Here is a 16,089-nt window from a genome sequence, read left to right on the forward strand (position 1 = left end):
GAAAAAGGGAAGAATAGTACAGCAATAGCCATAAAAACCAAACTCAAGATGTTCCCAAATAAAAGAGGTAGGGTATTCAATGAAACACTCCTTCTATTAGGAGACAATATTGCATTTATGGTTAGGTTCCTAGCCACTGCAGTATCAAACTCCTGTTTCACAATGAGCTTCCAGAAAACCCTGTTACAGTAAGTCCCAAATATCAGTTTATTTCCAGCTAAATGAATAATACAAAATGCTTAAAATTGTTAAGCCATTTACATGTTCTAGTCATTTGGGGAGGAGGTGGCAGTTATGTTGTAAAAAATAACAACGCACCAGGAAATACTCATTATTTCCCTCTAAATGTCTAGAAATAGCTTGTAATTTTTTTCTTGAAAGAAGCTAAACTCATTACGTTGTACTTACCTACTATTCAAATGAGAAAGCAGTCTTGATGCTCACACCATGTGGTTATCGAGTAAAAAAAACTAACAAAACACCAGAAACGGCATTAAGCCTGCCTCAGACTAACAAGGATCTTTAAATACTAATTTCAAGAACATTTGACTCTAAGTGTATTAGAACAAGAAATATGAAAATTTAGTATATGTGATAAAGTGACCACAAATTTTACAATACCCTAAGTAATGACATATCTGGTCGTGAACAATTTTACAGTCTCCTTAAATTTGTCACATCAAATTCAGGATATATTTAAGTTCTTAAGTTCTATTTAGTACTTAAGTTTCTTACTAAACTAAGATCCTGAGCTAAAAACCAAAGCAAGATCCTGAGCCCCGAACAAAGAAAGATGTGGTCCCACAAAGAACTCACATCCCTCTACACATATCCACTACTGCAGAAAAAGTATGGCCTGAAAATCAGAAGCCACTCAAGGGATGAGGGAGTGACTTACATAGTGCACAGTGTGTCAGTAAGGTGTGCAGGCACTAGAACTCAGAACATACATACTTCTGTGGGACCACAAAACAGAGGCTTTCATCAGGGCAGTGAGATGCCAACTCACTGCCCCAGGATTAGAGAATAGGGAGCCTTCGACTAGCCCTAAGGAAGCAGAGCTCTAGGAAACACCAAAGTCAATACCATCTCCAACATACATTCTCTCACTACCCAGTGCAGATAAGAAGAGGCAGCTTGTATAAGATCTGTGTAGTAGGAGCTGGGGTGGTGGAAGATGCTGTATTAAGACACTATGCTGCTGGCTGCCTCAGACTGGAGAACATTTGAAAGAGAAAGGCCAAATGCTACAAGTAGTTCTACATTTAAAACTTGGAAGAAGGGTCCTCAACTGATGAAATTGCTGTGAAATGGTAAAATGATCTTCAAGTCTCTGAAAAACTTAATCTACCTGCAGTTTCACCACCAACAGGGACTGCAGAACAGAAAACTGGCTTGAAGGTGGCGGAGGTGAGAAGCAAAATGAAGACATGATCTGAATTATGCAAAGAAAAACTTACTTCAGTTTCAAGCATTAGACATTGTTTATATTCCCTCATTTCATGAGCAGACACATGGATTATCACTTGAAAATCAAAACCACTGACATCAGACATATAAAGTTCTCTTAAAACTCAGTTACAGTTGATACTCTCAGTTCCACTTCTAAAAGAAAAAAAATGAGACATTCATAGGATTCTGCTTTCCAAGTAGGTGTTCAGTCAATAACCTCTAAAAGGAAATGAAAATGTAATTGAAATTATGTTCACATCTACATTTTTCAGAGCTCTGTTATTCTTCATTTAATTTTCATTGATCGGTTTGTTTGAAGTGCACTTTCCATGAACAATGTATCAGGTTTATTCTCTGATTTAAAATCCCATACATTTTCTTTGACTTTCTTTCATGTGTAACTCTGCCTCTATTCTGCTGGTTTCATTACTAACTAAGCTGACTGGTGGAGGAAAAAACAACTGTCCCCTCCTCATGAACTCATATGTGTTTAGCACCCCATTGGAACCAAGCCAAACTTCTATTTTCATTATTCCATAATAACAATTCCAAAATATTATTGTAAGGTATTATTAGAATTCTCCAAATAAGAAGTCTTAGAAGCCTTGTATCCCACACTTCGCTTCTGCATCTCCATTGGGGTTGTTTTGTAACTGGCTTGGAAAAGTAAGGTCCTTTGTTTGAATGCAAGGTGCTTTTTTATGATTTTTAATGCTAAAGGTGCATGCTGACATATTTTATCCCATTTAGGGATAATTTCACAGAAATGAATATAGGACTGACTAAAATTGTCAGATTGTTCAGTGCTAGGATTTAAGTGCTTCTTTAAAGGCTTAGAAGCATATACTTCAATTTGTTAGGGATTTTGCTTACATAAAGCACCTAAATGTTTAGAATTCAGCAAGAACTGAGAAGGATTTTGAGGATATAAACATTCATTTTTCAGGGATCTCTGTGGATGACAGCACAAATCTTCTGTAGTTCGAGTCAAACAAAGCAAACTTGCAGTAAAGATATGAAAGGGTAGATAATCAGGTGACAAACATACAGATTTGGGTCAGTTAATGCTCACCAAGCAGCTCTGACAACAAAAGATCTGACAAGCTTTACAATATTGATCATCTCAATGATGTGACAGAAATGTGAGTTCTAAGCCACACAGGGGATATTTCAAAATACTAAATGAATTAATGTTATCTCTAAATAGACTACCTGACTGAACTGTAGTACTACACTGTAAGCATTATATCTTATTAAAAATGCTGTGCATTATGAAACAAACTGGGCTTTGCTAAGAGACAGGAAATGGCAGCCAATGAAGACTGCAATGATCTGGATGCAACTTAGTGAGATGAAGGCTAAAATAAGGTGGATTCCTTAAGAAGTCAGCTAAAATGTACCTTCCTAAAAACACGGCTGTTCTTGAATACAACATGGTATAAATGCTTAGCTTTTCTGTCTATATATCCAGAAGGATGCAAACAAAGATCTGCTTGAGGAACTAGATTCTAAGGTTGAGCTGGGTTAAGGTTGTCCAAAAGGGTTTTGAAATCTCCATTTTCAGAGATATTTAGAAAATGTCTGGACACAGGCCTGCACAACTGGCTCTAGATGACCATGCTTGACAAGAGGCTTGGATGATCTTCAAGTAGATCTTCAGCAGTCCCTTCCAACTTCTACCATTCTGTGATTCTGTATTTCCAGGAAAAAAAATTGACTGATCCTTAGCTTCCCACAGTAGACTTAAAGACAAAAAGATCCTAATTGCCACTTAACCTGTTTTCACCATATACATTCAGTTTTCCCCAAAACGATCATTCCGTTACCCAGAAGAAAAGAAAATAATCTACACTAATCTATGAACCCCACTTGCTTTTATGAATCTTATTCCTAATAATCACTACACATCTTATAATGAATTAATAAAATAATAACAAACTCTTGCTGGAAAAATTGGGTTGATTTTGCCTCTGAATTGGTTTCTTACACAGAAATCTGGAAAGAAAATGTTGTTTATTGGGTCCTTTTGCCCCAACTGCGTGCTTAGAACAGCTGTTGCAATGCCATCAGATAAGACATGCAGCACCTGCTTTCAAAGGGAGAAAGTTTCCACAACCAAAACAGACCTGTTATCCATGGGAGGAGCAGTACTCTGAGATTTCAATGAATCATTACACTCCAGCTGGTGCTTTTTACAGATTGCAAATTAACTTATTTAATTATCCTGAAAAGGCCTCAGCTTTCATAAAGTTCCCCATTGTGTCAATACAATTATGGAGAACAGATTTATCTCATCATCATATTCCAAGAGCCATATTCCCATAAATCTGTGCTAAACACAATTTAACTTCATTTTTGCCATCTCACAGATCTGCTTTAATTTCTTTCTTCTCCTCATAAAAACATAAAATACTTCTTAGGTTGTGAGACATTCCTTGCCATGCTGCCTACTTGCATTATTACCACTTGTAGATGCATGGGAGTACACCAGTACACTTAAGATGTCAAATTACATTTCTGAAGTACTGTTTGTCTGACACCCCTAAGTCTTAGAGGAAAAAATGCTGACATGACACACTGGACTGCCCTTATGGATCTGAATGGAGAGAAAGATACCTATTTTTATCTCAAGGGATGGGGAAGCAAGAAGTAGGAAGGTAGAATGTCTTTATGCAAAAAAATCACATCCCTAAGCACCTGAAAAAATAATCAGAACTGTCTTCCATGGCAACATCAAATTAAGAGTTGACTGCTGCCCAATGGAGAATCCTCTGACCTTAGAAAAAGGATGATAGAAAAGGCAAGCAGTAAAAGATACCCTCAGAGGCTGACAGCTCCTCTGCAATTGTCATGCTTTTGTACTCCTTCCAAACACCAGAGGAGGAAAGTGATGACAGGACACAGCAATCTGTAACAGCAGCTCATTTAAACATGCCAACCTGAAAAAATAGCTTTTCCTTAAACATACCACCATAACTTGGAAATTCTAGTCTGTAGTCCTCTACCTTAGTACTATGTCATAGGAACTAAAATTGTTGCTAAGTGCTATTTGCAACATATGTGAACATTTCACACTATTTCATCTACCTTCTGTGAAGGGAAATAGTTTTCCCTAATAGACTAATGTGTTTGTATCATTACTATTCAGTCAGATGTGGACTGCTGTTAACCCCATTAACAAGGAAGACTCCTTTATGAGGCTGCAGCTAACAAACACACTGAGGAAATCTTCAGGTTTTGGTCTGACCTTTCAGAATCAATCTGATTGGTATCTCTTTGAAAATGAGCTTAAAAAATCTATTATCAATTATGTTCTCTCACCACTCCTTTTAATGTAAGGAGGCAGAGGAAACATCACAAGCCATATTACTTAAGCCATGATGGAGAGCTTTGCCCTTTCAGAAGTTTGAAATCCAATTATTCAGAAAATATTTTGACTGATCATGATCTTTCCTGCCATCACCAAAGCAGGATGTACCTCATCCTGTCTCTGCCTACCAGGGAAATCCCGGGTAAAAGATGAGCACCAAGTATCTACCTCTCCCTTTTGAGCAAGAAATTCCCAAGCCATGACTTACTGGGAAGTAGACAGAAAAGAGAAGGCCAAATTCTGTGTCCCAAAGCAAGGCTGCTGGTAAACTGTAGCTGTGTAATGCTTATAATCAGTTTTCCTTCAGCTGTTGAGCTGGCTAGCTCCAGCTCACAGTGACAAGAAATTAGACCAAAGAGTCTTCAGTCATACTAATCTACAAAGGAAGCTGCTCCCCTTTTCCACATGTACAATTAAATGTCTCAAGAAACACACCAAGTTAAGAAGTGAAGTGGGAGATAAAAAATTCTTTTTTTCTCTGGGTATTATTCCCAAAAGAGATACAAGTTGCATCTTTGACATGGAATAGAATTTATAGGACAGTATCCTGAAAGGTGGAACACAGCCCCAGGATATAGTTAAAAATCAGACACTCAGGTTAATCACAGTGTGACTCAGAGGTCAGCATTTCCCTAAACACAGAGACACACTGTAGTAGGGTGGCTGGCACGTGCTACTGTGGAGGCTAAAAACAGGAGGGAACTCCAGGGCATGGCAGAAGACGCTCCACTGTAAATTACCTATAAAAGGAAGAGTAACCTAATTCTAAAAAGGTACAGGGTGGAGAGAATCTGGTTTTTATTTTAATTAGAGGAGCAAGCAGTTCAGTTCAAATTCCTACCCACTGCATAAGAAGGGACTAACTTGAACCAAGTTTGAAAGTGAAGCTAAGAAAGGAACACATATGTGAGACAAGTTTTGCTAAACATAAACCCCGGATAATCGATTTGGAACCTTCAAGAGTATCAGCTGGAAGCAACCAAGGTAATAAACCTATCCTAATCTATCCTCTAAATTGTCATTCCTAAAATACATGTTTGGCAAAAAAAGGGTAGAATACTGCATTTATGCCTTCTTGGGCTGGAGTAACAGCTGCAGGCTTTTCAGAGCTCTTTAACACAGCCTGCCAAGAAATAATATGACCATTGATTTTATGAACTGATAAGAGTGTAGAAATTTGTCTTAGAGGACAGGTGCTTCAATCCATGAACCCATGAATTCATCAATGCTTTGTAAGAACCTTAATCTTTTCTTGTTGCTCCAAAGAAAAGTGACAACAGAATGCTTAAATACTTTAAATGCTTATTCTTGAAATTACAACAAGACTCTATCCTCCTTTCAGTGAAATTTTAATCTGAATCAAAGAAAGGCATGAAACTTTGATTTAACATGAGATTTGACTTTTTTTTCTACCTATGGACTTAGCTGTCAGGACAATACTGTGAAGGTGAAAAATAACAGATAATTGTAAAAAGATTTGCTTCTCCTTCTCCACATATGATTGATGTACAGCCAAAAGCACCACCAAGGAAGAGAACTTTGTATCCAGAAAGGCAACTGAATAGTAAGTCAAATAAGAACCTTCCAGACACAGCACAGTCAGTGAATACTCAACCCTGCACTTTCATAAAAAACACATTAATCTGTAAGAACTCATACCACCAAGTAGTTTACCTGCAGCAAAGCATGCTTCTCCCTCTAAGTTAGGAACTCACAACATTTTTGGTGTCTCTGAGGACAAAGAACTCTTCAGGTGAAACATAGAAATTTAGGCATCATTTCTTTAAAAAATGGATTCTCTGTTCTTTATCCTTCATGTATTAGCTCATCCGTATTGTGTTCAACTGTATGTGGAGGGAGAAAACTGCTCACAAATTTCTCAAATCAGGGAAATAAAACTCCATGGGCAGTTTCTAATCATTCCTGAAGTCTATGAAAGACCTACTACTGTCATTACAAATAGCAGATGGGAGAAGAAAGCTCTCACATTTGGGATGTAAAGCAGAGAATATACAGCTGCAAAGTGAACCTTGGCTGAAGGACTCAAACTCTTCAGTTCTCAAGAGGCACCAGCAGGAACAAATGCAGTCTTATCCTTACTGCATGAGATTTTCTGGTGGTGGATTTTGTGAAACCCAAATATTCCTGTATCTAAAGTCATTAATCAAAACAGAAGAAAGCCATAGAAAGGCTGGGGGTTTGAAATATTTTTATGAGGCTGCATTATTTTAAGCAGAACACAAACTCCAGAAATGAGTCTGGAGAAATGAGTGAAGGAAGAGAAAAGGATCCATATCTGCAGATTACTTGGTGGTAAGAGCAATCCTAGTAATCATCCTCAGCCCTAAAGAGCATACCTCTGGTGTGATATTAGGTGGTAAACCTGGGAAACCATAACAATGGCTTGATGGATCCATAGTACTTTCACTTGAAACACCACTTATTACCACTTTTTCTCCTTACTTAGATTCAAGCTCCTTGTCCCTTTTTATCTCAGCAGTAGCCATCCTTTAGCTTCTATTCTCTGCAGGCTTGAAAAATCTCAAAACTGGCACACAACACACAAGAAAGGTGTTTTTTTTTATCTTGGGGCAGAAGATGGCAGTGGTGTAGTGGCCCCTATTTCAAGTGGCCTTGCTTCTACAACCATCTTCCCATACATGTCAACCACAGATGCTCTACTACTAACACACATCATCAACTTGCTATCCCAAGGAGTGCACAGATCTCACCAGCAGATATTCCATCAGCTACCAGTAAATAGCTTTCTTTATTCAAAGTCAAGACCAAGCAGTTGTCTTCAGTGGAACTGTAACCATGAATACACACAGCAGAAAGAGTGCAGGTGTAAGACATCTAAAATTAGAAAAGATTATCACATTTTAAGTCTGTGAGCAAACTTCAGTGTGACGAGGGTAATGAAAATTAACATCCTTTGCAAGAGGTGTTATCTGCCAGGGACAGTGTTCTTTGCCTATCTTACAATTAAAATTTACAGTTTAGAGAATCTTTCAAAAATTAGAACACAGAAGTTGCAAGTGAATTGATCTTGTTTGCTATGTTTTGCTAATTGGTAGTGTTTTCTGTGTTCTGCTTAATCTAAAATTAGAATATCCTCTCCAGACATTAGATGTTTATAAATTTCTTCTGATAATATGTAGCCAGTTCTTCAAAACATGAGACACCTGTCGAAAACTGAATCTTAAAAGTTACTTTTAGTCTTAAATGTCATGTTTGCAGTAGGTTGCAGAAAATAGACACACAGACAATAAAAAAGTAAGAATAGTCATTAAATCACTCCTCTGTAGAGAAAGGTCTATTATACTAATTAAATATATAAACCATTAGAGCTCCTAGCTGAAGTCTAATGATCTCCCCATCAGTCAACATTACAAATTAGAAATCTTTACGTATGGCAATAAAGATGCTACTGTTTCAGTACAAAAGCAGTATGGTAAAGCCTCATCAAGTTTTCCACCAGGGAACCTTTTAAAAATCTCAGGTCATTAGCTATACATCTTGGTTTTACAGACACCCTCAGCAGTGAACTTTCTTTCTTCAGCCCACAGCATTTTGACCTCATCTCCCAGGAAAGTATCTTCCCAGAGCCTGCAGAAATCCTCCACTGCCTGATTTCCAATCTCACACAGTGCCACTGATATCTTGAACTGAGCATGACTTACTACACATGCACAAATCAGAGAAACAGTGCTGTTTGAGACTATCTTTTTTTTTTATTCTTCTTTGACTAAAAGATTTCCTGAATCCAGTAATACCAGACTCACAATATTTTATCATATGCTATAAAAAACATTCACAGTATCCACAGTCTCAATACACTCTCAGAAACAACAGACATGCAGTCCCTTGGCCTGCCCTACCTTCCTGTTATGCATATTAGGGATCAGCGCTTCCAACACTTTAGGTTTAAATTCTGATTTTAAAATCTGTAGGGTAGTTAAAAAATATGCAATATGTCTTTAAGACATGTTCCAACTGTAAATGTAAACTAGCTGTTATGCAAACTAGTATTTCCAAGGTTATAGAGTAACATTGTGCATTGACAATTTTTGTCTGCAATTATTTTGTATAATACACATTGATTCTGAAGGTTAAATATATAAATTCTGCATAAGTATCAAATTCTCAAGCACAATCCCATTACAAATGAATTAAGTGTTCCACTACTTCAGAATTTTGGGAAAAACAAAAAACTGTACACTGAAGACTCTCACATCTAGGTAAAAGAAATGGTACAGGCAAGATGAAAGCTGGTTCCTTGCTATTGCAACATAGCCAGAAATTATTTGAGGAACTTACTATTTTCCAAGCAGAATCTTGGAGAGATCCTGTTCAAAAGAAGTTCCTGTCGTAATCGAAGAACTTCGGCTTCCAGCACTTCCACTTTCCATTTCCATCCAAAATCTTGTTCGGATACAGTTCTGGCAAGGTACTCTGTGTATTCTTTGGAACTCTTCCCTGGTGGTTTTGAGTGGATAATTGCAAAAGCCAATGCTAGTTTTGATATTTTCAAATACGCAATTTGATTTTTTCTTCCGCCTTTGATTTCTATTGCATTAGAAAAACAGAAAACAAAAAGGTTACTTCACTATGACTCCATTAAGGAAATGACACAAAATATTTTCTTGGCTTTGAAGACTGTTCAACAGTGAGACCAACTCTTTAATTTCTAGTGCATTCCTAAATCATCAAGAACAGAAATACAAGCATCTGTGCACAATGTGAGAACAGAACATACATGAGCTGTACTCAGCTATAAAAATAAAATTCAGCCAGTGTCTGAGAATAACTGTGGAAGTAGTAAGCACTTCAAATAGGCTTATCCTAGCAAAATTTTTAATGCAAATGTTATCTCCACTAAAGCAAGGATGAAGAAAGTAAAAATACTAACCTCAAAAAAACCACCCTGACACTCTCCCCCTCAAAAGAATTCTGACATGACAGAAGAACCCATGACAGAAGAATTCATTTGGGGTTATTTATACTTAAATACAATATATATTATTTCTTGAAAGTGTACCAGAAGGTCTCAGTGCTCAAAAGATAAAACTGAGGTTGTGTCTGGTTTTGGACACCTGGTATTGATGCCCTTGTAGTTTTAAGTCTATATTAAGCCTCAAGCCTGCAGAAAGCTAAGCAGGCAGCATCAAAGGGATGCAAGTGGCTAGTGAGGTAAGTGAAGAAGACAGTTTTATAAGCTTTGTTACAAACACTGAGAATGGGGCAAAAGGCATTAAAAGAGTCAGAGAAATAAAATATTTAAATAGATGATTACATCATATGCAACAGCACTAGGAACAGGGAAGGAAAAAATTAAATTAAAACCAACTAATATTAACTGGCCTAATTAGCAAAGTTACTTTTTTTTCCTAATTCCACACCATTTTCATTCAGTTGTTTGATGTATTTTTTTCCTCAAAAAATATCACTCCCAAAATAATAATTTAAGAAAAAAAATCACTTCCTACACTTTTGCCCTGACCTTGACATCTACAATTTTTTTCACAATGCTGTTTTTTTTCTTGTTATACATCAAAGCTGCAGCACTAATAAGTTGTGTTGAACAACAGCTCTGAAATAGTCACAGCACAGGTTTGAAAAAGGTATTTTAGGTCATCCTTTCACAAGATCATCTGCTATCACTAAGCAGATTTCTTCCTCTTGTTGTACTCGACTTTAGATAGTAAGTCATAAACCATCACACAGTCATTTATCCGTCAGAGACACTTACAGAAGGTACTGTTTTGTATGTATTTCTTTCACCTTTCAAATTCTTCTGAAATGCACAAACAATCCCTGTGCACTCCTTGCACTCTGTCCATTCAGACACAGCAGCCAGTTAACACTTTACGTAGTACAGAGCACAAAGGACGAGTGCAAAAATTCCTTGGGATCTATTTACCTACAGCTATATTTTAAACTACTCTTCTCCACTTGAAACACTCAATTTCTCTCATGTATCAGGGCAAAATCACCTAATCTAAACCATCAGTGCATTCTTAAACTAATTAAGTTGTAAGCCTTTAGAAACTGAACTATACTACATATATCCCTTACTTAAAGCAGTTAGACATTAAATGGTACTTTTGCAAGATTTCTGATAAAGAAAATCTATTTCACACAACTTTTCAATTCATATCTAGATTTCAGTGAAAAGCAGAAGTTGATTCTCTCAATCTCAAAGGATTACTACCTCTGTGGGACAGGTAACTGGTGTAAGACTCTTGCTTGCATTATGCATCAAAGGAAATGCTTACAAATACAAAAGCATGCAAATAATTGAACTGCCTTCAAAGCTGCGAATAAAATTAAATATGTGGAACCACACTGAAAGAAGATTAAACAGTAACATTAAGGTATCCAAAATATTTGGCTTTGAATCTGAAAGGTGCTTCCCAGATTATCTCATCAATAGAAATTTCACCCACATGTTACTCAAACATGGCCTGTCAAACTCCATTCTTACAAAGTCCCTGTGCAGAGCAGAACGATGTGCAGGGCAGGCAGAAAAATGTCTTACACTACTCATTAAACATTTTGGTACCTCCAGAGACCACTCTGCCAAAGCTTTCTGATTCATCTTCCTTTTAAGGACAAACACATATTTACTTTTTGCTTCATAACATGTTTTGCCAGTATTAGTATTTTCTTTTAAATTACATTCACAGAAATTGCAAAATGACCAACATTCCAGTATGGGCCGGGTAGTGCTATTTATGCCAGCATTTCATGAATGCTCAGGTGCCTTTTATCATGAGAGTTACCACCAATACATTATTTATCGCATTCTATTTCTCCTTACAGGACATACTATTACAAAGAAAATACAAAGTTTGCTGTCTGACCACTGACATATTACCACTATGCTACCAGTATGAAATGCTACTTTGGTAGCATTTTTTGACCACCCATTACCAATACAAAGAGAGTCACTTTTTCATTTATCTGGAAAGTGACTACCGTGTTTTAAGCATAACAAAAACCTTAGTGCACAAGGTTACAGTACAATGGAGACGAGCAAAAGGATCGTTCAACTGCAACATTCCAAAATGCTATTTTCTACAGTAGATGTATCCCTAGTAAGTCAGATAAACCACATAAACCATTACCTAATTTTGTTTTGAGAATCTTAAATAGCATTCCACCTTAACCCTTAAGATATACATTTAATTAATTAATTAATGCAATTTGGATTTTGAGGGAGGCCTTTTCCTCTTTAACGTCTTCTACAGATTCACTTCTATGGTAGGAGTGCCTTACACTGAGTAAGTTTAGGGAGATATTCTTGCTTTGGAGGAAAAAAAATCACTACTTTTTTTGAAAAATTACTTGTAAAGATGCTGTTTGAAAGAACCCCACCAGCAGGAGAGATCACAGAACACAGCTGGTTCTTAGGAACGAGTCACAGCGCAGTTTTTGGAGAAGTCACTCTGCTGGATCACAAGATCTCTTGTTTAAAAACATATGACAAATGACAAATAGCAATATTCCTGGATGTATTTCGAGAAAGAATGGATTTTCTAAAGATTTTATGGAGAATAAACAGCTCTTTCACTTGCTTTCTGTTACTGACACTATCACCATCTCTCTTTATTTCTCTTCTGATTAGGAAAATGTAAGTTTGTGTAACAAAAAGAAGTTTTAAGAGTTGCTTGAGGCTTTTCACCATTCCCCTAAAGGGACAACTGCTCTCTCAGAAACTACTATGTAAGTATCCTAGAAAAAAACACACTGGATGACACTATTAGAAATATGGGGATGCTGGCCAACTGTGCATTAGCAAAAATTGCACAGCAATCTGTTGCTCTCAGGAAGTGCTGAACCACCAAATATATTCCACTGAAAGCATATTGGCAGATACAGAGTTTTATCAATAATGTTTTTGCTCCTATCAGCACAGAATTTACACCACTGGTTAGGCAGAAAAAAGTTTTAGAACCAGACCAAAGACTTTCCTTGATTGAGAACAGTACCTGACCAAGAGGAGAAAGGAGTCCCTCGTCTAATTCTAGGTACTAATGCCAAAGTAAATCTGTCATAAAGAAAAAGAGAAAGGTTCAAGAATTATCCAAAGCTCCATTCCTGTGATTACTCAGTGTTAAGGAGAACCAGTAATCCCCTGCAAACTCTGCTGGAAGCAGGGCTCAGCACCCTAACAACAGATAGCACCTGGTGACAGGTTCCCTATGCAAACCCCTTAATCCACAAACTGATACTGGAAGACCATTCAGACGACACGATGGCTTAACAACACTGTTGAACAGGGCTGAGTCTACAGATTTCCAACACAAGAATGACATTCCATGCTTCCAGCTCTCACGCAGAGAGAGGGTACTGAGAACCCACAGACCTGCTGAGATCCTAGCCATGGAAGGCTGCTGAGCAATTATTCACCTGCTGACATAATTACAGAAGAAGCTATGAACTGTCCTGTACAGGTCTGTGTAACATAACCAAGGGGAACTGAGATGTGGTGCAAGATCCATTGAAGACCTCTGATGTCAGCAGGAAACAGGATAACAGGAAGAACCAGGATAAATCTGATTCATAAGCACTACCCTAATCCACCAATCTGCCAGTGCAGTTTTGCAGGTGCATTTGATGCAGCAGCTCCTATGGAAAGATTGAAATGTTAAGGGTTAATTACTCAAAGAATTGGCCATTTGCAGAAGAAGGTGAATCCTCAACTGTAGAGGTTTTAAGAAGTCTTTCAGAGATGTTTATGAGTAAAGGAGGTGAACTTTATATAATTTACTTTTCTAAGTGGCACCTAAGTCAGTTCTCACTGACCTTGGAAACAGGTAAGTCACAGAGAAATGGGGGGAAGGTAGCTGAGTTGTGCTATGATTTAAAATTATAGGGTACCTCAAACCAAACCCAAAACCTAAATTCATTTGGAATAATTCAACACGGGAGTAATACTCAATAATGTCAAAGAATTACAGACCTTAGGTGTGATTTACAAATTCGGCCATGAAATTCATGGCTAATAATGGAGGAAACTGCTCCAAATGTCATAGACAAAACTTTACTGATTATGTCAGGACACTCATTTGTTATTCATAGCACTATCATATGAATTTAAAAAATAATTTCAAAAATTAATACATAAGATACAAAATAGAATGTAATTCATATAACTTCCAGGCCATTCCAGAGATCAGTTTTCTCCACATATGAAATTTTTATATAAAAATAAAAAGATTTGTCAGGACAGAAACAAATTGCCATTCACCACTACTACACAGCTAAGAATCTTCAGATAGCCCTAAACATAAAAAAAAAAAAGCTTTTCCTTCTAAATTCAAGAGTATGGTCTGTCCTTAAAGGTACAATCATTCAAGGAAAAACCGTTTTGTTGACATATTTTTTATTTTAATTAGTCTGTCAATTACACAGTGCTAATAAAGGTGAAAAAATTACCCACATCTTTGTAACCTCAACTGCTTTATACAACAGAAACCAAGATACTGACTCATTATGATGGAGCACAAAATGCTGCAATTGCTGTAGCGGAACTGGGCTGAGCTCAGAGACATACGGCCACAACATTAAGCAACAATAAAATAAACTTGATTAAATTGGTTTGCCTAACACAACGTCATCTGTGTATATTATAAACAATGATAATGGGACAGCTACACAATCAAGATGAACTGAAGTATGCCTCCAATTACGCAGTTTCTATTGCAAAAATGTGTTTTAAACCAAGGCTACTCCATGGTGTCATCTTTAAACAACCTATGCTCAAATACACAAAGATATGTAATGTGGACACACTCAGTGAGGGAAGAAATTGCTTTTCCTACAAAAAGCCTAAGAATAATTCCAACATTTTTTTTTTCAAATGAACTCAAAATGGTATAACAATACTGAAAATAATAAATATTTAAAATACTTTATGTCAAAAGCACAAGGAAACTTAGATGTAGCATGATTTATTTCTTCAAACTCTAACCTTCTAAATAATTTTAGCTTCTAAAATCAAATCTTATAAATTCTCCAAATCCAAGTAACATGAATGAGTTGAAAAAACCATTTTAGAACTTACTAATGTTCCCCAATTATAACCATTTCAGAGAATTTAAGAACATAAGCAAGCATAATCCCTCAGGATTTCAGTAACATTTCTGACGTAGGATTTATCTCCTCTTAACTGCAGAATCCTACAGTTTAGGTGGCTACAACTGTGCTAGCTGTCTGGACTTCTTTTATTATCAATGGGCAGAAACAGAATTTTCCAATGTTAAAAATAAGTCAAGTAATTTGTACATTTTGTGGTAAAGTCGTGACCCAGAAACATTTGCTTCTCCCCACAGACTACAAAGAGTGTTAAGATGACTACATCAGATGCACACACATGTACTGTGGACAGCCAACTGCACTGAGATGAGCTGGTGCACCACAGGCAGCTAAAGCTGAGACCTTCAAAGACCTTTTTAAGGTATCTAATCAACAAGAGAAATTTTGCAAGGCTGAGAGCATCACCCCTTTAAAGAAGTTTGATACCTCTGGGGGAAAAAAAAAAAAAGCTTTCTAGAAAAAAAACCCCAGAAGTTACAGAAAAAAAGTTTGTGAGAGTAACCTTGTGAACATATTACAATGCACAAAAATAGCAGACAGGTGCAAATTAAAGACATGAGAAATATCAAGTGTGACTGGAATTATACGAGCACAAAGAATCGGTTTGACTCCTCAGTTTCTTGGCCTCACTCTTCAAAAAGATCATTTGAAAATAGTAATTTAAGCCTAAGTTTTATGGTAGCTTAAAATTGTGTATATATTCTCTCTGCAAGCTGAGAGTTCTTCCTTTTGCACTCCTTTTTCTCCTTCAACCAGAGAAGTAAATTTTTTTTTATGTGTCACTCCTAACATATAGTGAATCTGGCACACAGTATCATTACCATCCTTCTCTTTACTATTCTGAAAACTAAAGACACAAATATGTTTCCAGAATAGGGAATTTATTTTATAAAACCTGCTGTTCAGAAATTAAACTCAGTGGTGTAAATTTATATATTCTTATGTCAGCACAGATTTCTTCCACTACTAAACCAGAACTGTGCTCACTTAATCAGCTGGGTGTAAATCCGTTTGGTTTGGGAACTGAGGATGTACTTTTCATTATTGCTTTATGAGATGAAATTTATGAAACCATGAAATTCAGACCCTTATTCTTTTATAAAGTTTCATATATGCTACTAATAATTACATAAAGAGTAAATTTACAGATGGCATTAGGGACT

General features: G+C 36.7%; 1 protein-coding gene across 2 annotated transcripts in view; it reads right to left on the reverse strand.

Annotated features, from left to right (window-relative positions):
- MEI4 (meiotic double-stranded break formation protein 4) overlaps positions 1-16,089 on the reverse strand; it is a 129,783-nt gene that overhangs the window by 52,007 nt on the left and 61,687 nt on the right. For both annotated transcript variants that reach the window (XM_039728104.1, XM_039728094.1), the window contains one exon: positions 9,143-9,391. In XM_039728104.1, coding sequence (XP_039584038.1) covers positions 9,143-9,391 — 249 coding nt within the window. The remainder of the gene's footprint in view (positions 1-9,142; positions 9,392-16,089) is intronic.

This window comes from Passer montanus, unplaced genomic scaffold, assembly GCF_014805655.1.
Source record: "Passer montanus isolate IOZ18808 unplaced genomic scaffold, ASM1480565v1 scaffold11, whole genome shotgun sequence".
Taxonomy (NCBI): Eukaryota; Metazoa; Chordata; class Aves; order Passeriformes; family Passeridae; genus Passer; species Passer montanus.